At 41.1% G+C, this 27,104-nt stretch overlaps 2 protein-coding genes across 6 annotated transcripts in view; one reads left to right on the top strand and one right to left on the bottom strand.

Moving 5' to 3' along the window:
- The window catches only part of LOC118408188 (zinc finger protein 845-like), a 7,018-nt gene extending 3,973 nt beyond the window's left edge, over nt 1–3,045 (top strand). The window contains exons 3-6 of the mRNA XM_035808823.1: nt 210–338; nt 1,175–1,446; nt 1,771–1,985; nt 2,862–3,045. Of these exons, the coding sequence (XP_035664716.1) occupies nt 210–338; nt 1,175–1,446; nt 1,771–1,985; nt 2,862–3,045 (800 nt within the window). The remainder of the gene's footprint in view (nt 1–209; nt 339–1,174; nt 1,447–1,770; nt 1,986–2,861) is intronic.
- Nucleotides 3,046–4,957: 1,912 nt separating this feature from the next.
- Nucleotides 4,958–27,104, bottom strand: part of LOC118408204 (gastrula zinc finger protein XlCGF57.1-like) — a 37,900-nt gene continuing 15,753 nt past the window's right edge. For 2 of the 5 annotated variants that reach the window (XM_035808839.1, XM_035808841.1), the window contains exon 2: nt 4,958–7,117. In XM_035808839.1, coding sequence (XP_035664732.1) covers nt 5,385–7,117 — 1,733 coding nt within the window. In that variant the 3' untranslated portion in view covers nt 4,958–5,384. Of the gene's footprint in view, nt 7,118–11,067; nt 12,740–16,520; nt 16,999–18,130; nt 18,613–27,104 lie in introns of those variants that run through there. The other 3 variants (XM_035808840.1, XR_004830273.1, XM_035808842.1) reach the window with 3 other exon arrangements.

Below are 27,104 nucleotides of genomic sequence, written 5' to 3'. Positions count from 1 at the left end.
ATACCTATGATCTGCACTTGGTGTTGCTCACTTGAATACTTGCGGCATCGTGATGCGGTACAGTGTCGGATTCATAGACGGCATCACATGTCACGCCTTAAGAAGACTCTTGCACTGACTTCCAGATGAGAAACCTTATAATCGTGACCCCTGTCATATCTCTGCTTCTCCTTCTACTTCTACTATCTCTTCTACTGCTGTTGCTTCAGTACAAATCGGCTCAGACAAACACCTGGCTCAACACGGCGAAGAAAAACCCTACGAGTGCGGAGAGTGCTGGTACAGGGCGGCTGATCATGACTTGTCTGACCTAACTGTACATATGAGAACACATACAGGTGAGAAGCCTTAGTACTGATGTGACCAGTGCACAATTTCTGCTTTACTGAAATGCTATGTACACAACACGGTTTTATCCACCTTATCATTTACTAGTACCCAAACACACATCACAACACACATGTGCACAGACACACACACAAATACAAAGGCACACACAACCCCCCCTCCCCCCCCCCCCCGACACACACACACACACACACGTATGGAATTTGAAGGAGAGGGAAATCTACTAAACTACAATATGTTCTGAGGAGTAGACATTGCAGGTTTCTATATTAGACAATCTATTAGGCAGAATAATCTATAAGGCCCTGGACAGAATAAATTATCAGAAAATACCTGTGTCGACTGGAGACCCGGTCCGGTAGCCATGTTATTCTTTGCGGAGTATAATGTTCATTTAGTTGGTTCTGAAAATTTGTACAAGAGAGGTGAAATTCAGGTGTGTGTGTGTGTGTGTGTGTGTGTGTGTGTGTGTGTGTGTGTGTGTGTGTGTGTTTGTGTGTGATCTAGGATACGGAATGCACCCTGTATTCAATATGTAATACTAGTACTGTTATACTAGTTTCTACCAGACTCCGGATCGCTGGAAAGTCGTAGAAATGGAACAAATAGAGAGGAATATAACCGGCCAGGGAACAGCTCGCGTTACTGTTGCCTAGCCGGCTATATTCCTCTGGCCGGCATACTCCTCTATTTGTACCATTTCTACGATTTTTTCCAGCGACTCGGAGTCTGGTAGAGACTACTGTTATACGACAAAAAGGTGGATCTACACCTCCTCTGAATGTCGGCTTTCTTTAACTTTTTGATGCTTTATTGTTCTTCCTAGCAATGGACAAGAAAATTAGCGAGACAGCCATGGACGATCTGCCAACTGCACACCCCGGCGACGAGACAAGCAGCAGCGAGAAATTAGACACGGGAAGGCAGCAGAACAGGGAAGGAGACATTCCATGCGAGGAAAAGTGCGGAGTAGAGCCTAACCATCCTCCCACACAGGACCCAACAGAGCAGACGGACAGGCTTGCGGTGAAACGTACTGTGGACAGACGCTTCGAGTGTACGGAATGTGACTATAGGGCAGCCACAAGGACTCAGCTGGTCATACACACAAGAAAACATACTGGCGAGAAACCCTATAAATGTGACCAGTGCGACTATTCTGCTGCACAGAAAGGAAATTTAGACCAACATATGACCAAACACAACGGAGAAAAACTCTACAAGTGTGAAGAATGCGGATTCAGGGCGGCGTACAGGTCTACATTAATCATACATATGAAAAGACATGCAGGTATTAAAACATTTAAGTGTGACCAGTGTGACTTTACTGCTTCATGGAAAGGAAATTTAGACCAACACATGGCTAAACACACCGGAGAAAAACCCTACAAATGTGACCAGTGCGACTATTCTGCTTCACAGAAATGCAGATTAGACCAACACATGGCTCAACATACCGGAGACAAACCCTACATGTGCGGTGAGTGCGGATACAGGACGGCTGCGAGTTCCTCCTTAACCGTACATATGAGAAGACACATCGGCGAGAAGCCCTACAAGTGTGACCAGTGCGATTATTCTGGCGCAACAAAAAGTAACCTAGATCAACACATGGCTAAACACGCGGAAGACAAACGGTACGTGTGCGGAGAGTGCGGATTCAGGACGGCTCATAGGGGCGCCTTAAAAAGACATATGAGAAAACATTCAAGTGTGAACACTGTTGCAGTAAAAACCGAATTGTCAACACATGACTATACAATGTGAAGAAAGCCCTGCATGTGTTTAGAGGGTGATACAGAACGGTTATCCGTGCATGACGAACCAGATAATAGTTCTGTTACTTTATGTTGACCTCTTATCTCTAACGTTCACTTTAAGTTAAATCAGTTGATTTTGTTACTAGTTCTGTTTACAAATTGTATCGATTTTGTTGCTTACTTTTAATTTTATTGTATATAAATTGTTTCTGGATAACTGACATTGGGCTAAAACTGGAATTTTGTGGCGTATCTAGAAGATGTAAAACCGTCCAGCAACGTTCACCAAATGTAAATCATTGTCAAGTTTTACTCTGACATATGAGTTGTGCCACTTTCTTATCCCACTGTATAAACATATCTAATACCCTATAGCTAACTAATACCCTAGCATGAGGAAGACCCAAAACATTGATAGTTTCTAGTGCAAACAACTGGAAAAGTGTATATTCTAGTATATAAAAGTGTCATAACGAATTAATGTTTATAAATTATAGCCTATATTAGTAGTATAGTTGAATACTGTCATTGAATCTATGATATAAAGCTTCACAAGATGGGAGGATGCCTTCTACGTTTTTAGACTGTATTTAGTTCATGTATTAGTATAATCATTTTACTATTGTGTGCCAATAAAGCTCCGTTTGACTAGAGTTGCATCGTGCCTCTGATTCTCTCATCATCACCTTCCTTATCAACGTCGGCGATATCTAAGAACATAGACTTAGTATCGATCTATATTGGCTACATCAGACCAATATTAGAGTATGCCGTTCCTGTCTGGCACCCTGGCCTGACCAAGCGCCAGTCTGATCAACTTGAACAGCTCCAGAAAAGGGCGTGTCGCACCATCATGGGCAGAGACTACCCCGGGTATTCACATGCGCTGGAGCAGCTTGGACTGTGCTCACTTGCCACGAGACGGGAACAGTACTAGTTGTGTCTTAAGTTTGCCAGTTCGCTCATGGTCTCTGACCTTAGAGACTGGCTACCACCCCTAAGAGGTCACATCACTGGCAGAGCAACTCGCAACAGTCACAAACTGAACTGTCCTAGAGCAAAAACGAACCGGTACATGAACTCCACCATACCGTATCTGACCCGACTAATGAATAAGAATGGACTGTGATCGGCTCTATTCCTCATGTCAATATGTTAGTTATTTTATTGATCGTCTGCCCTTATCATTTTAAGTGCAAACGTAAAGCTTTGGTGTTAGTGTCGCTAAGTCACATGTGATGTGCGCCTGTCAAATCAGAGGTTTTTAAACATTGTAAATTGGTTTTAAATTCAGTGGCAACACTGCGATGCCCAATAAAGTCATCTTGTATCTTGTATCTTGTATCTAGACCTTCATAGCTCCTGTTGCAAACACTAACATTGCGTGTGTGTTTGTGTCTCTTTCTCTCCGTGTGTGTGTGATCGGGTGATATCACATACACTTTATAATATTCGATATGTACTGTTTCGTGACAACAAGGTGGGTAAATATATATAATATTTTCCCTATCGTTAAGTTTTGGATAATTCCAATAATATAACGAGAAAGCAATGAGTACACTATTGGAAGCCATATACGGCTCTTCCAGTTCATACGTTTTGCATACTCGGATGAATCTCGCTCCGTTATGTGATGAGTTTACATGAATATCTTCTGGAGATGTAAAATAAACAAACAATTAGACAGAAAGACAAAGAAACTAAAAGAATAGCTAAGAAATGTTTTGAAATAATAGTACAATGTTTGTATCAGCAGAGAATAAAGTTATTTAGATTGATTGTATACTGAACATTTAGATTGTTGTTTAGCCAAACACACTGAAATATAAAGGCCAACTGCAGTATCAAGTTTAACCGCCAGGAGGCCCAATATCATAGCGATCGCACGTTTCGTTCTGGAGATATAGCTCCAGAAACGCCCCATCCACACACTCATATGCTATTTTAATAACGAATATTGCCTAAAGACTGAGGGAAATAACATGAATGAATGAATGAATTTTGCTAAGGTGTCATGCGTTTTAGAAGCGCCCAACCCGCGTGGGCTTATAAAACACACACCAACATAAAGTTTGAATGAACAGTGGATACATAATCAATAACTACTTACAATAAGTAACAGAACAGAAATATCATAACGCATCACTAAAAAAATCAGAATGATCAAACCAAGACTTCGCAGAACTGAACAGAACAAAACATAATACAGAATATAAGAGAAACAAAATAGTAGTTATATATATGTGGAGACAAGTTGTATAATCATGTGTATAATTGCCTTCTGTACATTTGTAACAGCAACTATCAAGGTCTAGGGTACAAGATTCATGTAACAAAAAAGCAGATTTGTTCATGGGCGTGTTTGTCCATTTGTATGTTTTAACTACTTTTTCATGAAGCATCATAGTTGCGCTAATCACGATTGAGTTTTCGGCAGGATATGATAACGGGGCTCGAAATACCACCTGCATATGCAGGTTAGTGCAGGTAAAATTGGAGCTGTGCAGGTACCTAGGTATTACTGATGTCTACCTGCACCTAACCTGCACTGGTCCATGTACTGGATTTTATACATAAATGTCTTATGATGTAGGTGTATGTGGATTGTTATTAGCTGCATTGCCTGTTACCACTTATAAAGTATAAAAGAAAATATAGCAAATGGTTCCTAAACAATTCTAGTATGATCCATACTTCCTAAATTCAGAGAGGTGCAGGTAAAATTTGTCTGGTACAAGTAATTTTCAATGTTACCTGCACCAGTGCAGGTATGCAGAAAAAAGTATTTCGAGCCGTGATACAATACAAGCTTTATTGACATGATAGAAAGTACAGTGGCTTTTGTATGGTCAAGTATAAACTACAAAAAAGTGGATACATAAGAAATCTTAAAATTCTACTAAACTAAACAACATAGGACAATAAGAAAACCTCCAAGATAACATATAGAGAGCCTATACTGCTGCCCTTATTGCTGCAAAGAAAACTAAATTACAGCACTTCCAATACAAGATCATTCACAATTACCTACCTACAAACATGACGACCAACAAACAGCTGGCTTAGAAAAACAAACCTAGTAGAAACAGACCGATGTAACAACTGTGGAGAAAGACATACAATTTGAGCATTTACTTGTATATTGTAAAGTCAGATGTAAAACTTTCTTGAAAACAACTGTGTTACAGTGTAGTCACACTGGTTACACGTAAATGGAATGTCATATTTAAGGTTAAGGTTATAGCCGCCCTGTACCTGCACTCACGGAACGCTGGGTTATTCGCCATTGTGTTTAGCCACATGTTGGTCTAAGTGGCATTTCTGTGCAGCGGAATAGTCGCACTGGTCACACTTGTAAGGTTTCGCACCTGTATGTTTTCTCATATGTACGGTTAAGTAAGACCTGTCAGCCGTCCTGAATCCGCACTCTCCACACATGAAGGGTTTTTCGCCGGTGTGTTTATACATGTGTCTGTCTAGATTATATTTGTGTGATGCAGAATAGTCGCACTGGTCACATTTATAGGGCTTTTCACCCGAATGTTTCCTCATATGTACGGATAGGTTAGACCTCTGAGCCGTTCTGTACCCGCACTCTTCACACATATATGGCTTTTCTCCGGCGTGTTTAGCCACATGTCGGTCTAAATGGCATTTCTGTGCAGCAGAATAGTCGCACTGGTCACACTTGTAAGGTTTTTCACCTGTATGTTTTCTCATGTGTGCGGTTAGGTTAGTCATGCGAGCAGTTCTGTATTCGCACTGTCCACACATGAAGGGTTTTTCTCCGCTGTGTTTAGTAAGGTGAAGGTCTAAAGAAACTTTATGTGCAGCAGAATAGTTGCACTGGTCACACTTATAAGGTTTCACACCTGTATGTCTTCTCAAATGTACAGTTAAGGAAGACCTGTCAGCCGTCCTGAATCCACACTCTCCACACATGTAGGGTTTCTCGCCGGTGTGTTTATGCATGTGTTTGACTAGATTGCCTTTGCATGAAGCAGAATAGTCGCACTTGTCACATTTATAAGGTTTCATACCTGTATGTGTTCTCATATGTTCGGATAGTTGAGACCTGAGAGCAGTCCTGTATTCGCACTGTCCACACATGAAGGGTTTTTCTCCGCTGTGTTTAGTAAGGTGAAGGTCTAAAGAAACTTTCTGTGCAGCAGAAAAGTCGCACTGGTCACACTTATAAGGTTTCTCGCCTGTATGTTTTTTCACATGTATGGTCAAGTAGGACCTGTCAGCCGTCCTGTATCCGCACTCTTCACACATGTAGGGTTTGTTGCCAGTGTGTTTAGCCATGTGTCGGTTTAAAGCGCTTTTGTGTGTAGTAGAATAGTCGCATTGGTCACATTTGTGGGGTTTCTCGCCCGTATGAGTTCTTATATGTCGAGATAGGTTGGACTTATCAGCCGTTCGAAATCCGCACTCCCCACACATGAGAGTTTTTACTCCGGTGTGTTTAGTCATGTGTTGGTCTAAGTTGTATTTTGTTGCAGAAGTATAGTTACACTGGTCACACTTGTAAGGTTTCTCGCCAGCATGTATTCTCATATGTTCCAATAGGCGACACCTGATAGCCGCCGAGTATCCACACTCTCCACAGATGTAGGGGTTTTCGCCGGTATGTTTAGTCATGTGTCGGTCTAAGTGAACTTTCTGTGCAGCAGAATAGTCACACTGGTCACATTTATATGGTTTCTCACCTGTATGTTTTCTTGTGTGTTTGATTAGGACAGACTTTTTGGCTGCCCTATAGCCACACTCCGTACACGCAAAGCGTTCATTCACAGTGCGTTTCACCGCAAGTCTGTCCTTCTGCTCTGTTCGACCCTTTGCGGGAGGATGGTCAGATTCTTCTCCGCACTTTTCTTCACATGGAATGTTTCCTTCCTTATTTTGCTGCCTTCCCGTGTCTAATTTCTCCCTGCTGCTTGTCTCGTCCCCTGGGTGTACAGCTGGACGATCGTCCATAGCGACCTCACCGCTTCTCTCACCCATTTCTAGAATAACAATAAAACATCCGAAATTAAACGAGAAGAAACACTGGTAGACACACACGCAAACTTTCTCACACACACAAGTATATGTATTAGCCCATGTACTCACTCGTTCCAAAAAAATACATTTATGCATTTATTTGTGTGCAAATCCATGCCCGTAGGCTATTTGCAAGGGTACAGATAGATAATAAATAATAGATAACTTACTAGTACTTTTTGACGAATTTATGGTTCCGCCACGTCAGTTGCAACAACATGATATATATTATGCCGATGATATGGCCAGTTACAGACAGACAAATAGTGATAAACAACAACAAAAATGAAGCCCTAATATTACTGATAGCTTACCAGGACAAAGTATGTACTTGTTTATTATAACACTGGCACTGATCACCAACGAACGATTTTTTTTTTCAAATAATACATTTATGCATTTACATTCTTGTATTTATGTGCAAATCCATGCCCGTAGGCTAATTACAAGGGTACAGACAGATAATAAACCGTAGATAAAATGACCGTAGATAATATATTAGTACTTTTTGACGAATTCATGGTTCCCCCGCGTCAGTTGCAACAACATGATATATAATATGCCGATGATATGGACAGTTACAGACAGACAAATAGTGATAAACAACAAAGACAATGAAGTCCTAATATTACTGATAGCTTACCAGGACAAAGTATGTACTTGTTTGCTATAACACTGGCACTGATCACCAACGAAATGAGCTAGGAATTCGAAGCCAGAGTCTAACAGCTCTCCCGGTCGCAACATGTTAAACATCTATTCAACATTGGAGAACACCATATCTGCTTGGAGATAATGTAATCACTAAGTCCCCGCACCACATGACCTGTTTCACAAGACAACAAATATAGGGATGATTTCGGAAATTTTTACATCGATGATAAAAACAGCTACCACGGAGAAAAAAAACAGCGTGCATGTATCATCGCGTAGGTCCGTACAGAGGACATACCAAACTGTAACCAGAGTATATACGAATGCGACAACGGGTACATACAGATACAGATGAGAACGCGTTAAATAGACATTATGTATCACGCGTTACATAAACAATACTAGTAGTCTGTCACCGCAGGTTACCCTCCGGTCACAAACTAATTAGATCGCCATGTCCCTCTCGCCTTAGAAAATGGTCAAGAATACGGTTTCTGGCAAAGAAAATAAAGAATTATCAGACGAAGAACGTAAAGGAGGTGAAAAAAAGTTTTACCTTCCGGTTTTTGGTGCTGATTCAACGCTGAAGTGTCAAATTGTCTTGAAAATGGTCTCAAACTGGAGCAAAGTAGTCGTATACACGTATGTTCAGTCCGACAAACAACAATGGCTGCCAGGCAAACTGACCTTTCAAGTTCTCATAACACTGTGTTTATCCGCGACCCCGTCCCCAAAAGTAGTTCGGGTTGAAATAGTGCCACGCAGTACTTGCAAAGGCCGTAGTTATTCTTACGTGCACAACAGCGAGGTTGAATCTGTGGTAAATGGTAGAGGAATACATCGGTGTTGATACTGTATAAGTTAAGTGGATTACGTTGCTTCTTCGGCTGGTAGGAATTTGCGCCTTGATACTGTTACCGGTACTTCCTGTGCGTCGTCTGCAGTTCCATGACCTCCGCTGGTGGTCTAATCAAAGTGTCTATTACAAAGTACAATGTAAGTACAAGGGCCTCTTTGTTGGATCAAGGACGTAACGTCCTTGGTTGGATCCATCCGCAACGCCGAGGAGCGTGGTGAGGTCGACCCAGGAAGCTTGAGGGAGATTCGATGGGAAACGGGGTTTTCCCGAGAAGGGGATCTATCAGAAAAATGAAAAAAAAATACCCTCTCAGTGCTCTCACCCACCCACCCTTTTTTTATATTTGTCAACAGCTGGCAAGGGTCCCATCTTCGGGGCGCGACTTCGGCGCTATCCCCATAACTTCATCACATATGAAGGATGGTCCAGTGAGCGCGCAGTGTGGATAGGAAACTATTTTCTATATTCTTATGTATTTAGAATATTGTTACTGATAGGTATCCTGTCCTTGCCCAATTCCATTTGTATTGCCTATGTTTTGTTAGCAAGGCTAGCCCTATGTAATAGCCACAGGCTAGTTGGGCAGTCCTGGCTGTGCGTGCTGAACAGCTAATATAAACCAATAAATAGAATAGAAATAATGACCAGACCCTACTACTGGTCTACTTAATCCTGATAGTTTATAAAAGGACTCCTAAAAACTTTGATACTAACAACCATGAATTTAATATCAGTGAAAAATTAGCTGTGAAGTTTACCAAGTACAGTCAAACCTGCCCGAGCGACCACCTCCTCTCAGCGACCACCTGGCCATTTCGACCGCTTTTTCTCGGTCCCGATTTTTTTCCCATTGACGTAAGCATTAAGCGACCTTTTCTCAACGACCACCTGGCCAACGCGACCGTGACCGGCCAAAATTGGGACCCATAACGACCGGTTTTCATCGATTTTTTATGATAACTATCGCGCTTTTGTGCCGAAATCGGCCAGATTGCGTCGGATTTTGACTGCCATTACGATGTTATGTTTAGAATAAAGATGGCGGCGGTCAATGGGGCAGTCTACTGTATTATATATGGGAAGACATTTCATTGTAAGAAAATCCAAATTCAGTTGTTACAGAAGTTTTTTATCTTAATCATTATAAAGTAAATGAATGCTGAAACGTATATAGTCTAGGAAATATCTGTGTAGCTCATTCCTTTTTAAGAAAGATCTGTGTGAGTGCTTTTGTCCAACCATTGGTCCAACTGCACTGTACATTCATCCGTGGGTAAGTACGCTATCGGGACGTATCGCCAATAGGGGCTACACGAGCAACCTCCATGGAGGTTGCTCGTGCAGCCCCTTCTCCGTATCGGGCATCTCCGTAGGCATCGTATTCGAAAGGTATACGTACACCGTAGTTATTTCAGATACGGCGATCAAGAACACAGCGACACATAAAGGCTTGTACGGTAACTGACAGCATCAAAGGTCCGTTACTGTCTAAAACGTTGGTGTACAAATATTGAGCAGTTCTCTTCTTGTTATGAATAACGTTTACGACTTGCTACCCTCCAGAGAGAAATTGTATAGCCAACTAAATATGTCTATCACTGGTCCATCTAACGATCGTAGACGCAGAAATGCAACATGTACAGCACGTACTTTATTGTCTGGTAGAAATCCGATTTATAGAAAGTAACGTTATATCTTTTTTTAGACTAGAGTAGATCGAGTAGACTGTCTTTTTAACCTCCTTGACTTGAGTAGAGTTTCTCTGGCGCAGGTAGGAACGTCCTGATCCAATTTGTCCGATTTCTGTTCATTTACTGTATTAAAATTCACCAGGCTTACTGATGATTATTACTTACGTTTTTGCGTACATGTGCGTGTTGGATTTGACATTAAAGACCTCGCTTACTTACTGCTTTCCGTGCGTTTGCTTGCTATTTGCCATTAAACACAACGGAAACCATTTATACTACGCATCGGGCATGTTTTGAGTCGATACTCTTCTCAGCGACCACCTGTCCAAATCGACCGCTTTTCCCCGGTCCCCCGGGTGGTCGTCTTGGACAGGTTTGACTGTATAACTTTATTTTTCCACGTGATGTAAAAAAAATCATGTTAAAACAACGCATGAATATCACCACGTTTCCAAGTAATGCATGAAATAACATAAGAAGAAACTTAATAATGGTCAGTACAATATACCTACGTTTGTCAAATCTTCATCAAGTTGCCACTTCCTAGCATTGTTATCATAGCAATCTTTATTGACACGACAAAAGTACAGCGACTTTCGTAAGGTCTACATGTATTACAACTACTTAGTACAACTAAACACATATATATGGATATCTATATATATCTATATATATATGGATATCTATCTAAGATTAACAACTACCTATTCAGCAAAAATACAATGTTGAATACAGAGCATTGTCCTAAAATTTAGTTTATATTGTCCTCAATATTTATGTTTGCAACAGCAACTATCAAGGCTCAGTGATGAGATGGGCATACCGCACATGTAGGGTTGGGTAGTTTACAGGCGCGTGCGGCCATGTGTAAGTGTAAACTACTTTTCCTTGAAGCAGAATAGTCTCACTGGTCACATTTTTGTTTTACGTCTATACAACTGAATTTTTGTAAGTGTCTGAATATTTCCTGGATCTGCACGATCGTCAAGAAGAAGCATGTTTGGCCAAGTGTTTGTTAAGATACCCTTTCTCTGTAGCAGAATAGTCACACTGGTCACATTTGTAAGGTTTTACGCCTGTATGTGTTCTCATATGTCGGGATAGGTGAGACCTGCCAGCCGTCCTGTAGTCACATTCCCCACATATGTAGGGTTTTTCTCCGGTGTGCTTTGCCTTGTGTCGGTCTAAAGTACCTTTCTGTGAAGCAGAATAATCACACTGGTCACATGTATAGGGTTTTAATCCACTGTGCTTAGCCATGTGTTGGGCTAAACTGCCTTTCGACGCAGTAAAATATTCGCATTGATCACACTTGTTTGTTTTCTCACCAGTGTGTTTTCTCATATGTACGGATAGGTAAGACCTACAAGCAATTCTGAACCCGCATTCTCCGCACATAAAGTCTTTTTCGCCAGTGTGTGTGGCCATATGTTGGTCTAGGGTGTCTTTCCGTGCAGCAGAGTAGTCACACTGGTCACACTTGTAGGGTTTCTCACCCGTATGTGTTCTCATGTGTTCGGACCAGCTGTGGGCACTTCTGTATCCGCACTTAAGCTTTTCACACATGTACAATTTCTCACCGGTGTGTTTAGTCATGTGTCGGTCTAAATCGCCTTTCTGTGAAGCAGAATAATCACACTGGTCACATTTATGGGGTTTTACTCCATGGTGTTTAGCCATGTGTTTGGCTAAATTGCCTTTCGACGCAGTGAAATGGTCGCACTGGTCACATTCGTTTGTTTTCTCACCTGTATGTTTTCTCATATGTACGGATAAGTTAGACCTGCGAGCAGTTCTGAACCCGCACTCTCCGCACATAAAGTCTTTTTCGCCAGTGTGTGTGGCCATATGTTGGTCTAAAGTGCCTATCCGTGCAGCAGAATAGTCGCATAAGTCACACTTGTAGGGTTTTTCACCTGTGTGCGTTCTCATATGCCTGGATAGGTCAGCCCTGAAAACTGTCTGGTATCCGCATTCCCCACACATGTAGGGCTTCTCTCTTGTGTGTTTAGCCATGTGTTTGTCTAAATTACTTTTCTGTGTAGCAGAATAATCGCACTGGTCACACTTATAAGGTTTCTCACCAGTATGTGTTCTTGTGTGTTTTATTAGGTTAGCATTTGAGACTGCCCTATAGCCACATACCGTACACTCAAAGCGTCTGTCCACAGTACGTTTCCAAGCAAGCCTGTCCGTCTGCTCTGTTCGACCCTGTGCGGGGAAAAGGTCGGATTCTACTCCACAATTTTCCTCGGATGGAATGTCCCCTTCCTTGTTCTGAAGCCGTCCCGAGTCTAATGTCTCGATGCTGCTTGTTTCACTACAGGGGTCGGCATGTGTTTGGTTGTCAATGGCAGTCTCGCTTCTTCTCTCGTCCATTTCTGAAAACCACAATAGATTATGCAAAATTGAAAGAGAGCAACATCAAACATCTTCATGCTATGTATGCTCGACGCATCGTTATGGAACAGTATAGTAATTATAAATTGCGTAGAATATAACATGGCGTCTTCCGCATTTTAGATCACGCACACATGCAAAACCATTGCATAAAACACATAAACGCAGGTACAAGTACACAGAAAAATACACCAATACCCAGATTATCATAGACACACGTGAAACAAATCGTATTAGCATAATTCTCCTATCCAGGGGACAAATGCTTCAGATTTTTGTTTCAATTTAAAGAGGTATCAAAACATGACATTGTGAAATATTATCGATGTCCACATTTCTAAGTTTAATAGTATTGTTTGTTGTTGTTGTCCTTGTTTACGTCTATTTCACGTCTCGTCGTGGGCTTAATGTGCTGTTTTCAGAATGGTACTTACTACGTGTTGTATCTTTACCAGTAGTTTTATTCTGCTGGTGTTTTAGGCCGAAGGGTGGTCATACCGGCTATACACTACAGATACAGATGATGTTTTGCTTCTTAGTCCCCCATTTAGGGGTGACGCAACAATTAGCACATGCGCCTAGAGCCTGCGGTGAGAGAGCAAAATAAAAACAAGGCTTTAAACCATTGAAAAGCCTTTCTCTGTGGGATTTTATGTGGAATCTGGGCATTTTGGGAGTGGCTACGGTAGGAAAGACCCTATACCTGTTGAATTAGTTGTAAAACATGACCTTTCTCCATCGAGGGGGTTTCCGCACCCCCCTGAAATAGTGGTATTGTCGTCAGATACTAGTAGTAGCTGTTTTGAGCCAAACGGGCCAATCCAAGGGCTCTAATTAGGGGGGTGTATCAAAAGTCTAGCCGTATAGAAATTCTTGCAACTGAATTTCATAAGACTGGACATAGTAGGCTATCATTTGAGGGTAAGTTTGTATGGCTTGATTTTTTATTTTTGAGATAATTGCATATTTGTTTCCTCAACTCTCCCATTGGAACGCATGTATTACTGGGGGAAATTCTAATGGCATCGTCTCCCCTTTACGTATTATTATGGCACAATGTCCCCCCCCCCCCCCCCCTCCCCTTAGAAATCGGTCACTCACTGACTGGCTATTCCAGTCCAATACCATAAAGAATACTTTGTTTCTAAAGAGACAAAAGGGTAAGAAGTGGACAGACAGTTGCCTACCGGTTTATGGTGCCAATGGATGTGTTTATTGTCTTGAAAATAGCCAAACTGGAGACAAAGGAAGCGTCCAGACAAATCAAAATGGCGGTCAGGCGGATATGGAGGTCAAGGGTTAAAGTTGATATACCTGATAGCACCGCACTGTTTATACCGGCAATATTGGCAGTAGCACGATCTTTCGCCATAAGACCATCGCAGCATACCCCCGAGTACACTATATGATATCAGATACTAGTAGTCTTATATAGCGATGACATGAGTACTCGCCAGCCGCCATGGGTCTCAAGTAAAGCTGTGCAAGCGTCCCCTAACCATTCTCCTACGCAAAGGCGAAACAGAGTCGTCAGAGGGACTCCATCTGTTTTCGCCTCTGCTTGCCTGAGGTTAATATATGGGTACCGGGGGCGTTGCCACAAACCAGCTCCCAGCCAATCAGAGAACAGGCGATGAGAGAGCTTTGAACGGGCTAAAGCTGTCCCGCAATGGCCGCTGGGAAGCTATCAGCCAATCATGTTACGTATTACCATGGCTTTGTTTGCTCACCATGCCGACGCCCGATCCTCAACGGCTGACTGCCCATATAAGGGTAAGCTCATTAATATTCATAAGCAAGGCACCCCTAATAACCGAATACCGTGACTGATTTGTCAGGGTTGATATCATAGGCTTTGCCGTGATTGTCAACCCTGAGTGTGAAGATGCCCCTAACCAACATCGATGGCATATCGATCCACAATTACTGATTCGTTTTAAAAGTTGACCAATCAACCAGCCAAACACCTTTTCCTTTACACTATTCATTCTCAACAGACTCTGATAAGTGGAATTTTCAGAAATGATTGACTGATTGATGATTGAATAATTCATTGATTGGGCGGTTGAATAATTACTTACCCATAAGCACACATTCTTATTGAATACTTGTACTATTATTCATACATTGTATATATCGAAATAACATGAATAACCAGCAAGAAAGGGTCTTGCAAGAAAGCCAAGAGAGCAGTTGATTTTATTTTCGATGTGATGTAAATCGTCATACTGTGATAATAATGCATTAAATTGATTAAAAAACGTTTGATGCAAAATATGAAAAAAAAATGAGTGAGAGGAAACTACGAGAGTGTGTTACATCAATATATGGGTGATAAATAATAAACGTCAAGAGAGTGTTATATCAATATATGGGTGATAAATAATAACCAGGTATTTTCCGCCAGAAGAATCAGCATCAGTCTCTTACAGCAGTAACATCTGTTTTATATATGATATTTCCATACAATTGGGGCATACATACAATATCTATTTATACAAAATGACCTATCGATGTCTATAATATGGAATATGCATATGTATAAATAGAAAGTGGCATATCCCTCACCTCACCTCACCTAGTCATATTCCAGAAGTAGACAATTGATACCTTATTTACTAAAAGCTTATTTACGAAAAACATCGTATCCACACCTGTGTGTTTAGCCATGCATCGATGTCTGTGCAGAAACATATTCACACTGGTCACATTCATAGTTTCCATGGTGTTTACAGTCCTGTTTCTTCTGTTTACAATGTATTGCTGTGCTATTGTAAATTGTTTGTCATAGCTAAGCCCTGCCAATCTTCCTGTATCCGCACTCCCTGAACGTTGGGTTATTCGCCATTGTGTTTAGCTACATGTCGGTCTAAATTGCATTTCTGTGCAGCAGAATAGTCGCACTGGTCACATTTATAGGGCTTTTCACCTGTATGTTTTCTCATGTGTGCGGTCAAGTGAGACCTGTCAGCCGTCCTGTATCCGCACTCTCCACACATGAAGGGTTTTTCGCCGGTGTGTGTAGCCTTGTGTTTGTCTAAATTGCATTTCTGTGCAGCAGAATAGTCACACTGGTCACATTTATAGGGCTTTTCACCTGTATGTTTTCTCATGTGTGCGGTCAAGTGAGACCTGTCAGCCGTCCTGTATCCGCACTCTCCACACATGAAGGGTTTTTCGCCGGTGTGTTTAGCCTTGTGTTTGTCTAGATTAACTTTGTGTGAAGCAGAATAGTCGCACTGGTCACATTTATAGGGCTTTTCACCTGTGTGTGTTCTCATATGTTCGGATAGATGAGACTTGCTAGCCGCCCTGTATTCGCACTGTCCACAAATAAATGGCTTAACCTTTCCTCCGGTGTGTTTAGTAAGGTGCAGGTCTAAAGAAGCTTTATGTGCAGCAGAATAGCCGCATTGGTCACACTTATATGGTTTCGCACCTGTATGTGTTCTCATATGTCTGGTCAAGTAAGACCTGTCAGCCGTCCTGTACCCGCACTCATCACACATGTAGGGTTTTTTGCCGGTGTGTTTAGCCATGTGTCGGTTTAAAGCGCTTTTGTGTGCAGTAGAATAGTCGCATTGGTCACATTTGTAGGGTTTCTCGCCGGTATGCGTTCTGATATGTCTAGATAGGTTGAACCTATTAGCCGTTCGAAATCCGCACTCTCCACACATAAGGGTTTTTACTCCGGTGTGTTTAGTCATGCGTTGGTCTAAATTGTATTTTGTTGCAGAAGTATAGTTACACTGGTCACACTTGTAAGGTTTCTCGCCACTATGTATTCTCATATGTTCCAATAGGCGATACCTGATAGCCGCCGAGTATCCACACTGTCCACAGATGTAGGGCTTTTCTCCGGTGTGTTTAGTCATGTGTCGGTCTAAGTGAACTTTCTGTGCAGCAGAATAGTCGCACTGGTCACACTTATATGGTTTCTCACCTGTATGTTTTCTTGTGTGTTTGATTAGGACAGACTTTTTGGCTGCCCTGTAGCCACACTCCGTACACGCAAAGCGTTTATTCACCGTGCGTTTCACCGCAAGTCTGTCCTTCTGCTCTGTTCGACCCTGTGCGGGAGGATGGTCAGATTCTACTCCACACTTTTCCTAACATGGAATGTTTCCTTCCTTATTTTGCTGCCTCCCCGTATCTAATGTCTCACTGCTGCTTGTCTCGTCCCCTGGGTGTACAGTTGGATGATCGTCCATAGCGACCTCACCGCTTCTCTCACCCATTTCTGAAACAACAATAAAACATCCGATATTAAACGAGAAGAAACACTGGTAGACACAAACGCAAACGTACTCACACACACAATTATATGTATTAGCCCATGTAGTCAATCGTTCCCAAAAAAATACATTTATGCATTTATTTGTGTGCAAAAACATGCCCGTGGGCTATTTGCAAGGGTACAGACAAATAATAAACAAGTGACCGTAGATAACTTATGATTCCGCCACGTCAGTTGCAACAACATAATGTATTTTATGCCGATGATATGGACAGTTACAGACAGACAAATAACGCCAATAGGAAAGAAAACGAAGCCCTAATATTATTGATAGCTTACCAGGACGAAGTATGTACTTGTTTACTAAAACAGTGGCACTGATCACCAACGAAATGAAATTCGAAGTCAGAGTCTAACAGCTGTTAAGGGATTCCTCTCCTGGCCGCAAAATGTTAAATTTCTTTTTTACTCAATGGTCACCACGTAACAAGGCCTGAAGGCCACTCAAGGTTACGGGTTACATGATTGGAACTGTAACAGCAACTCTTCGCCCTAGGTCAGAAACATCATGATTGAGGCCAGCACAATTGCTCACTATGAGTGAGGACTAACTGACCCAATAGGCGAAGCAGGGGTTACGAGGGCTGCTCGGGAGATTCCCTACCCCTATTAAGCCGTGTGGTTCAACATTAGAGAACATCATATCTTCTTGGAGATAATCTAATTACTAAGCCCCCACACCACATGACCTGTTCTACTAGATAACAAATACAGGGATGATTTCTGAAATTTTTACATCGATAATAAAAAAGCTACCGCGGAGAAAAAAAAACAGCGTGCATGCAACATCGCCCAGGTCCGTACAGAGGACATACCAAACTGTAACCAAAGTACATACGAATGCGACAACGGGAACATACGTAACAGATGCGAACGCGTTACATAGACATTATGCATTACGCGTTACATAAACAATACTAGTAGTCTGTCACCGGAGGTTACCCTCCGGTCACAAACTAATTAGATCGTCATGGCCCTCTCACCTTAGAAAAGTGGTCAAGAATACGGTTTCTGGTAAAGAAAATAAAGAATTATCAGACGAAGAACGTAAAGGAGGTGAAAAAAAATGTTTTACCTTCCGGTTTGTGGTGCTAAGTTATCGCTGATGTCTCAAATTGTCTTGAAAATGGCCTCAAACTAGAGCAAAGTAGCCGTGTACACGTACGTTACACTCCGACAAACAAAAATGGCTGCCAGGCAAACTGACCTTTCAAGTCTCATAACACAGTATTTATCCGCGACCCCGTACCCAAAAGTAGTTCGGGTTGAAATAGTGCACCACAGTACTTGCTAATGCCGTAGTTATTCTTCCGTGCACAACAGCGATGTGGAAACTGTGGTAAATGGTAGAGAAATACATCGGTGTTGATACTGTATAAGTTGGATTACGTTGCTTAGAACCTCGGCCGGCGGGAACTTGCGCCTTGATACTGTTACCGGCACTTCCTGTGCGTCGTCTGCAGTTCCATGACCTCCTCTGGGGGTCTTATCAAAGTGTCTATTACAAAGTACAATATAAGTACAAGAGCCTCTTTGTTGGGTCCTTCCACAACGCCGAGGAGCGTGGTGAGGTCGACCCAGGAAGTAACAGCTTGAGGGAGATTCGGTGGGAAACGCGGTTTTCCTGGGGATGGGATCTATCAGAAAAATGAAAAAAAAAACACCCTCTCACCCACCCACCCTTTTTTATATTGTCAACAGCTGACAAGGGTCTCAGCTTCGCCGCGCGACTTCGGCGCTATCCCCATAACTTAATCACATAAGAAGGATGATCCAATGAGTGTGCAGTGTGGATAGGAAACTATTTTCTATATTTTTATGTATTTAGAATACTGTTATTGATAAGTATCCTGTCCTTGCCCGATTCCATTTGTATTGTCTATGTTTTGTCAGCAAGGCTAGCCCTTTGTAATAGCCACAGTCCAGTCCTGGCTATGCGTGCTGATTAGCCAAACCAATAAATAAAATAGAAATAATGACCAGACCCTACTACTGGTATAAATGACGAATTAATTGGCTGAATTAAATACTCGTGAGCGTACACTCAAGTTGGATACTATCATTTATAACGTGCATATAGAGAGAAATGCCATGTATAATCAGCAAGAGAAGACCTTAGCAGCCGCTTTGAAACTATAAATTTATTTTTCCAGATTATGTAAATAATCATGTTAAAACAACGAATGAAATATCACCACGTTACCAAGTAATGCATGAAATAACATAAGAATAAACTCAATAACGGTCAGTACTATATCTACGTTTGGTAAGTTATCAAGTTACCACTTCCTAGCATGGTTATCTAAGAGTATCTTATTCAGCAATAATACATAATGTTGAATACAGAATATTGTCCTCAAATTGAGTCATTCAATACATTTCGTATTTATGTTTGCAACAGCCAAGTACCACAGCTCAGTGATGAGATAGACATACCGCACATGTAGGGTTAGGTAGTTTACAGGCGTGTTTGGCCATGTGTAAGTGTAAACTACTTTTCCTTGAAGCAGAATAGTCGCACTGGTCACATTTTTGCTTTACTTCTACTGTATTTTTGCACGTGTCTGGATAGGTTTATTAATATCATGTACACACTGGTGAAGTTTCCACGGTTTGTCTCGTCCTGTGTCTGTTAACATGGTATTACTGTGCTGCAGTGTAGTCACACTATTTACACGTATATGGTTTGTCATATCTAAGGTTACGGATTACTTGCCAGCCGTCCATGTATCCACACTCCCTAAACGTTGGGTTATTCGCCGTTGTGTTTAGCCACATGTCGGTCTAAATGGAATTTTTGTGCAGCAGAATAGTCGCACTGGTCACACTTGTAAGGTTTTTCACCTGTATGTTTTCTCATGTGTACGGTTAAGCAAGACGTTCTAGCCGTCCTGAATCCGCACTCTCCACACATGTAGGGTTTTTCGCCGGTGTGTTTATACATATGTTTGACTAGATTGCCTTTGCATGAAGCAGAATAGTCGCACTTGGCACATTTATAAGGTTTCATACCTGTATGTGTTCTCATATGTGCGGACAGGTAAGACCTGTTACTAGTCCTGTATTCGCACTGTTCGCACATAAATGGCTTTTCTCCGGTGTGTTTAGTAAGGTGGCGGTCTAAAGAAACTTTATGTGCAGCAGAATAGTCACACTGGTCACACTTATAAGGTTTCTCGCCGGTATGTGTTCTCATATGTTCGGTCAAGGAAGACTTGTCAGCCGTCCTGTATCCGCACTCATCACACAAGTAGGGTTTTTCGCCGGTGTGTTTAGCCATGTGTTTCTTTAAATTACCTTTGTGTGAAGCAGAAAAGTCGCACTGGTCACATTTATAGGGCCTTTCACCTGTATGTGTTCTCATGTGTTCGGATAGGTGAGACCTGCTAGCAGTCCTGTATCCGCACCCATCACACATGTAGGGTTTGTTGCCGGTGTGTTTAGCCATGTGTCGGTCTAAAGTGCTTCTGTGTGTAGTAGAATAGTCGCACTGGTCACATTTGTAGGGTTTCTCGCCCGTATGAGTTCTTATATGTCGAGATAGGTTGGACCTATTAGCCGTTCGAAATCCGCACTCCCCACACATGAGAGTTTTTACTCCGGTGTGTTTAGTCATGTGTTGGAATAAATTGTATTTTTTTGCAGAAGTATAGTTACACTGGTCACACTTGTAATGTTTCTCGCCAGCATGTATTCTCATATGTTCCTATAGGCGACACCTGATAGCCGCCGAGTATCCACACTCTCCACAGATGTAGAGTTTTTCGCCGGTATGCTTAGTCATGTGTCGGTCTAAGTGAACTTTCTGTGCAGCAGAATAGTCACACTGGTCACATTTATATGGTTTCTCACCTGTATGTTTTCTTGTGTGTTTGATTAGGACAGACTTTTTGGCTGCCCTATAGCCACACTCCGTACACGCAAAGCGTTTATTCACAGTGCGTTTCACCGCAAGTCTGTCCTTCTGCTCTGTTCGACCCTGAGCGGGAGGATGGTCAGATTCTACTCCACACTTTTCCTCACATGGAATGTTTCCTTCCTTATTTTGATGCCTTTCTGTGTCTAATTTCTCACTGCTGCTTTTCTCGTCCCCAGGGTGTACAGCTGGATGATCGTCCATAGCGTACTCACCGCTTCTCTCACCCATTTCTAAAATAACAATAAAACATCCGAAACTAGAAAGGCGGACATTTGCTTGAGAGCAAATGCAGCATATTTCAGCCATCTTCCTCTCCATGCAACAACAGACTATTCCAAAATCACCCATGTGCAAGAATCGAACACTTTTGTTTAAAAGTCACTTCCACTAATGACACTTAATGACACCCAAAAATGAATCTTACAAAATTCCTAGTGCAAGAATGGACTCTTCCAGTGCTCCCCATGTGAATTTGCACAATACACCAGTCCAGAAATACTCTCACTGAAAACATGGTCATGGTTGAACTAAGCAAAAAAGGCATGAAAAGGTAAAATAGACCAGTCTAAAAACACTTCCACTAAAAATGGAATATTGAATTATCACCTTTCTAAAACTAAATTTGAAAACATCCCCATGCAAGAATGGACTCTTTTTGCGATGCCCCTATGTAAAGTGGTGCAGTCCAAAAATACATCCGCTAAAATTGGACTTGGTAATCACCAAAGTCCCAAAAATGGATTTTAAAAATCACCCCATGTAAGGATCGACTCTTCCAGCACAACCTATGTAAAATTGCAAAGTTGACCAGTCAAAAAATAACCACACTGAAACACTTTGACATATCAAATCACCAAAGTCCATAAACAAATTTTTAAAAAATGCCCCCCTCCATGCAAGAATGGACTCTTCCAGTACACCCCATTTAAAATTGCAAAATAGTCCAGTTCAAAAATACTCCCATTGAGAGACATTATATAATCAACAGTCCAAAGATGAATTTAAAAAATATGTACCCCCTCCGTGCCAGAATGGACTCATCCAGATAACACCGGGCTCACTGATTGGCTGCCAATCCCCTTCGGGATGTTGACTCAGGCTACGTGATTGGTTGCCTCTTTAATCAAGTTACTAGTATATATAGACATGTGCACATGCTGTCTTCAGGTGGGAGAGGTCGTTGACCCTCTGGCCAGTGGAGAATTACTAAAAAAGTACCCAAATATATCATTTTGAAGTGGTTTATGCCAGAAATTGTACATGGGTCATTTGAATGAATATCTAGTGCACCTATTTACCAAAATGTAGGTCATTTGGTTACAAGACCAGGGAACAGGAGCCAAAAGCGTACGTTTTTGGTCAAACAATGGCCAAAAAATTCCAAAATTAAGCATTTTGTTGTACCGTATGCCAAATGTGTCAATGAATTCATGTGCGCATACGTAGACGGCACTCCTATACCAAATTTCAGGTCATTTGGTTGTAAAATGGGGGTATAGGAGCCAAAAAATGTCATTTCTGGGGCAAAAAATGCCAATAAATGCCAAAATTAAGCATTTTGCTGTACCATATGCCAAAATTTTTTTTGGAATTTTGTGGGCATATGATCAAGGCACCTCTGTACCAAATTTTAGGTCATTCGGCTGTAACACCAGGGAACAGGGGGGCAAAATGTACATAAAAATTGCAAAAAAACATGAATAAAATCATTTTAAAGGAAGATATGAAAAAAATGAGAAAAAGGCACCTGGGTATTGACCCACTCTACCCTTGTGCCAAATTTCAAGTAATTCGGTCCAGGAAGGACGGAGTTGAATCGATTTGAAGATTTGACAGGAGAAAGAAAGAAACATTACGAATACAATATATTTCACCATACCTATGGTATGGCTGAAATATAATTAAAAGGTAGGAAACACACACATGCTATCATACCTGTCTTGCCGGTACACACAAGTCAGTCAGTCACACACACACACGGTACACAAGTCAGTCAGTCAGTCATTCACACACACACACACACACGCGATACACACAAGTCAGTCAGTCAGTCACACACACACGCACACACACACACACACACACACATATATATATATATATATATATACTCATAGTTTTAAGAGTTAGCACACACCTGGAATGACAGTTTAACGAAAACCCCTCCCCATGGATGGAGATTAGTCATTTGCTACATAGAACCCTTCGCCATTGTTATGTGTATGCAACTACGTAGATATTAGTTTTGATGTTCTGTACATGTATTACACCCGACTTTGCCATACATTGTCAGTAGTGGCGAAATATTGGACATTCTGAAACATGGGGCATTTCAAAAACTTACAAAAAAAATTACAAACCAACGGGTTATCGATTTAAATACATCATTATGTTTTCATAACAGTCTGCCTTCAGTGGCTACGAGTAAAATCTACACCAGGGGTTCATTCGTGTCTCCCTTGGGAATTTCAGTACAGAGGACTAACAGGTTGCCCGGTGTCGTTCAGTTCGTGCTGCCAATTGAGTCATTAAATGAATTGTGAAATGTAAAAAGTTATGAAACCGGAGCATTGTTAATCCTTGTAGTCACAACTTGTTTCCAAAATTATATTACATAATAATGCCCCCTCCCCCTTTAGTAAAAATACGACTTCTAGTTCTGGTAAAGAATAAATATATATATATATATATATATATATATATATATATATATATATATATATATATATCAGACGAAGAACGGACAAGAGGTTGGCAAATATTTTACCTTCAGATTTGTGGTGCTGATATAGCGTTGAAATGTCGAATTGTCTTGAAACTGGCCTCAAACTGGAGCAAAGTTGTCGTTAGTGAATCTCCGAGAAACCAAAATGGCGGAGGGGCAAACTCACCTTTCTGCATTCCTGTGCTGGTGAGGTCGAGGGTAAAAGTTGATACACCTGATTATCCCACAGGTGTAAGGAAGGCATTTTCAGAATGGAGGTTTAGATACTTCTATAAAATTTTGACATGTTTGATTAGAACAGATGATTTGATAATAATTAATTAAAAAACACAACTAAAAGTTACCGATAGTACTTGCTCATCAAAGGGATCGTATCTGATTGAGACCTCCATCGATGATGAGCAGTTATTTAGGTCAATCTGTATGGAAGGACGACTGTTAGTGCCTTGACTCTCAGCGCTTCAGCTAGGTCGGGGTCTAGAAAATGTTTTAACTGAACTCACCTTGTCTTTGCTGAGAAGTCTTGAGTGGGACGATACGCACTCGCTGACTTATTCGTTTTGATAGTTTAATTAAGCAGTGTTAGTAGTTGTACAAAAGGCCGCCAAACTAAACTGGAAAGTTCTGGTTTTGTCCCTTTCTCTGAATCTTCTTGAGTGAGTCCTTAGTTGTGTCCTCAGTGAATTCTTGCTTCTTTCTTGATGGGTGAATTTACTCCTGGGGTTGAGTTCCTGTGGTACTCCTCAGTTCTTGTATATACTCCAAGGTGAGCTCTTGTTCGTGAGGTCTTGGGACCGCGTAGTACAGTGGTATTGTGTTCGGCCCGTGATCGAGAGGTACTTAGTGGCCACTGTTATGGATTCAAAAAATACAGTTGGGAGTCTTTAACCAATCATGGTAGGGGTGTATTACCTCCTGCTGATCCTGCTGCTGTTCTACTGGTGGAGTTTTTTGCCCACTATAAGGGGTAAAATTGAGAAGCCGGCCTATCCCATCCGGCCAGACCCCTGCACGATAGGTATTTGAGATCGGGCTGGGGTTTGGTAACCAGGCTAGTGGGGTACTAGTGGCGGGAAGTAACTTATGCTAATCTAAAACTAAAGGCGGCAGATTCAAACTTACAACGACACTGTTCCACTGCAGGGTATTCCAGTAATACCGACAGTAACACGCTCTTTCGGCATGATACCATATCGTAGCATACCTCGAGTACACTATATGGTATCAGATAGTTTTATAGCGAGGACAAGCTTATGTATATAAGTACTCGTCAGGCGCCATGGGTCTCTAGTAAAGCTGTGCAAGTGTAACAGTCCCCTACCCAACATCGATGGCATACCAGTCCGGAATTACTAACTATTGTATATTCCAAGTCACCATGCGGATGTTTGTTGCCATTGTTCAGAATTAATTTTAAAGTTTTGTCATTATATGTCTAGGACATTTGATACTTCATAAATATTTTTACATGCTTGAAAAAAGCATGTACTGTTTCTGGTAGGGATCTTTGTGATTCCGGACCGATATCTCTAGAACCTCTGGATGGATTGCGATTTCCTTTGCTATGGGGATAGAGTGTGTGACCTATTGTGCTATTAAGTAGATTAGAAGTTTGCTGTTGTTTTGTGGTTCGTTTTTTTTTTAATATTTACACCCCTTTTCCTGATATGGAGTGATCTGGCCTCATTCCCTCTGTCTCAACCACCTTGGGGACAGCTAGCAGCTGTAACATGTGTTTTGAGTTTTCAGTAGCATGGGAGTGTGTGGAAGGGTCGTTTCCAGTGCTATATCTCCAGAACAGAACGTGTGATTTACCTCCATGAAAAATGGAGGTATAGTTTTTGGTGTGTCTGTGTGTGTGTCTGTTTGTGTTTCCACATATTTGTGGTCAGCATAACTTTAGAACCTGTTGATGGATTGTAATGATATTTGGTATTTGGGTAGGTGTTTGGAAGAAGAAGGTCAAAGTCAATTTTGGATTCCCTGGTGTGTGACCTTGGTACTGCAACAGAACTTGGATTTTTGTATCTTTTGACATGGATATGCTATGGTCTTGATTTTTGGTGGCACATAGCTTGTGGTGTAAGGAAGAAGTGTTGTATGTTTGGGCCCTCTAGCAGCTTGCTCTAGAACTGCTGGGGCATTCTGGTCAAAATCTTCCAAGGAGCAAAAAAGAGCAACTGTGACCATCGCTGTCACCTCTGTATGGTGTGAACCATTATATACACATTGAGATACAATGTATGTGCCAGGTGCAGGTGTAACAATAGGAAATAAAAATGAAATGGTGAGGACACCAGAAAGGTGTAGTTTTGGATCTCACTGTTTAACATAGGTAGATATATAACTTAAGAACAATGATGGAATAATTTTGTCAAACGTCAAACCATATCAACCCCCACAACACACCATACGCACCATCACAAAACAAAATATTTCAAGCAGGTTTGAGTTTTCAGACTCTTGTTAACATTGTTTCAACTTTATAAATACTTCCCCGGTCCTGTAAAACTTTGGAAATAATCATGATGTGAATTTGGATACTTCTAATGGTTTCTAAATAATGATAACAGCATTCTACCACTGTTTACCATTTTCTAGCATTTTTATAACATTTTGTAAATGGGTCAGTGGGCCAGGAAGATAGCAATTCACACATCCTTACAAAGTATGGTTGGGTGTCATGCAACAATGGCCCACCACAAAGGATCTTGCAGTGCCCAGTAGTGAAATCTAAAAATATACAGAGGCAACAATAGGGCTCACTTTTTATGGGGACAATAAACTAATTTTACCATTTGGCAAAGTTTACAAATATTTGTAAATATTTGTAATTATGAAAGAATCACACAGAGCTTTCACAATTATTCTAAATAAAGATATTTTTGTACATTTACTTTCAAAATGTTTCTAAAATATTCAAAGGAATTCAAATAGATGAGTATTTCCTTAGTCAATTTTTTTAAAGAATTTTATTATTGTGGCTTAGATATTCTTTTATTCAAAATAATTCAGACTTATTACAAATATCTCCTAAAAAACCCCATGGTGACTTGGAATGGACTCTAAGTCGTTCTAAAATTTTAACAATCAACCAGCCAGACACATTTCCTATTTATTCTCAACAGACTCTGATTAGTGGAATTTTCAGAAGTGATCGACTAATTGAGTAATTGAATTATTAATTCATTGGGCGGTTGAATGTACTTACCCGTAAACGCACACTCATATTATATACTAGTACTATTATCTATTCACTGTATTTATCGTAATAACATGCATAGCCAGCAAGAAAAGGTCTTGCAAGAAACTTTGTGAGTTTAAGAGAACAGTTTATCTTATTTTGCAATGTAATGGAAATCGTCATACTGTTATAACAATGCATTAAATTTGATTGAAAAAAGT

This window comes from Branchiostoma floridae, unplaced genomic scaffold, assembly GCF_000003815.2.
Source record: "Branchiostoma floridae strain S238N-H82 unplaced genomic scaffold, Bfl_VNyyK Sc7u5tJ_1560, whole genome shotgun sequence".
In the NCBI taxonomy this organism is placed as follows: Eukaryota; Metazoa; Chordata; class Leptocardii; order Amphioxiformes; family Branchiostomatidae; genus Branchiostoma; species Branchiostoma floridae.
The sequence above is the reverse complement of the archived record's forward strand: the minus strand, read 5'-3'. Positions and strand labels throughout refer to the sequence as shown.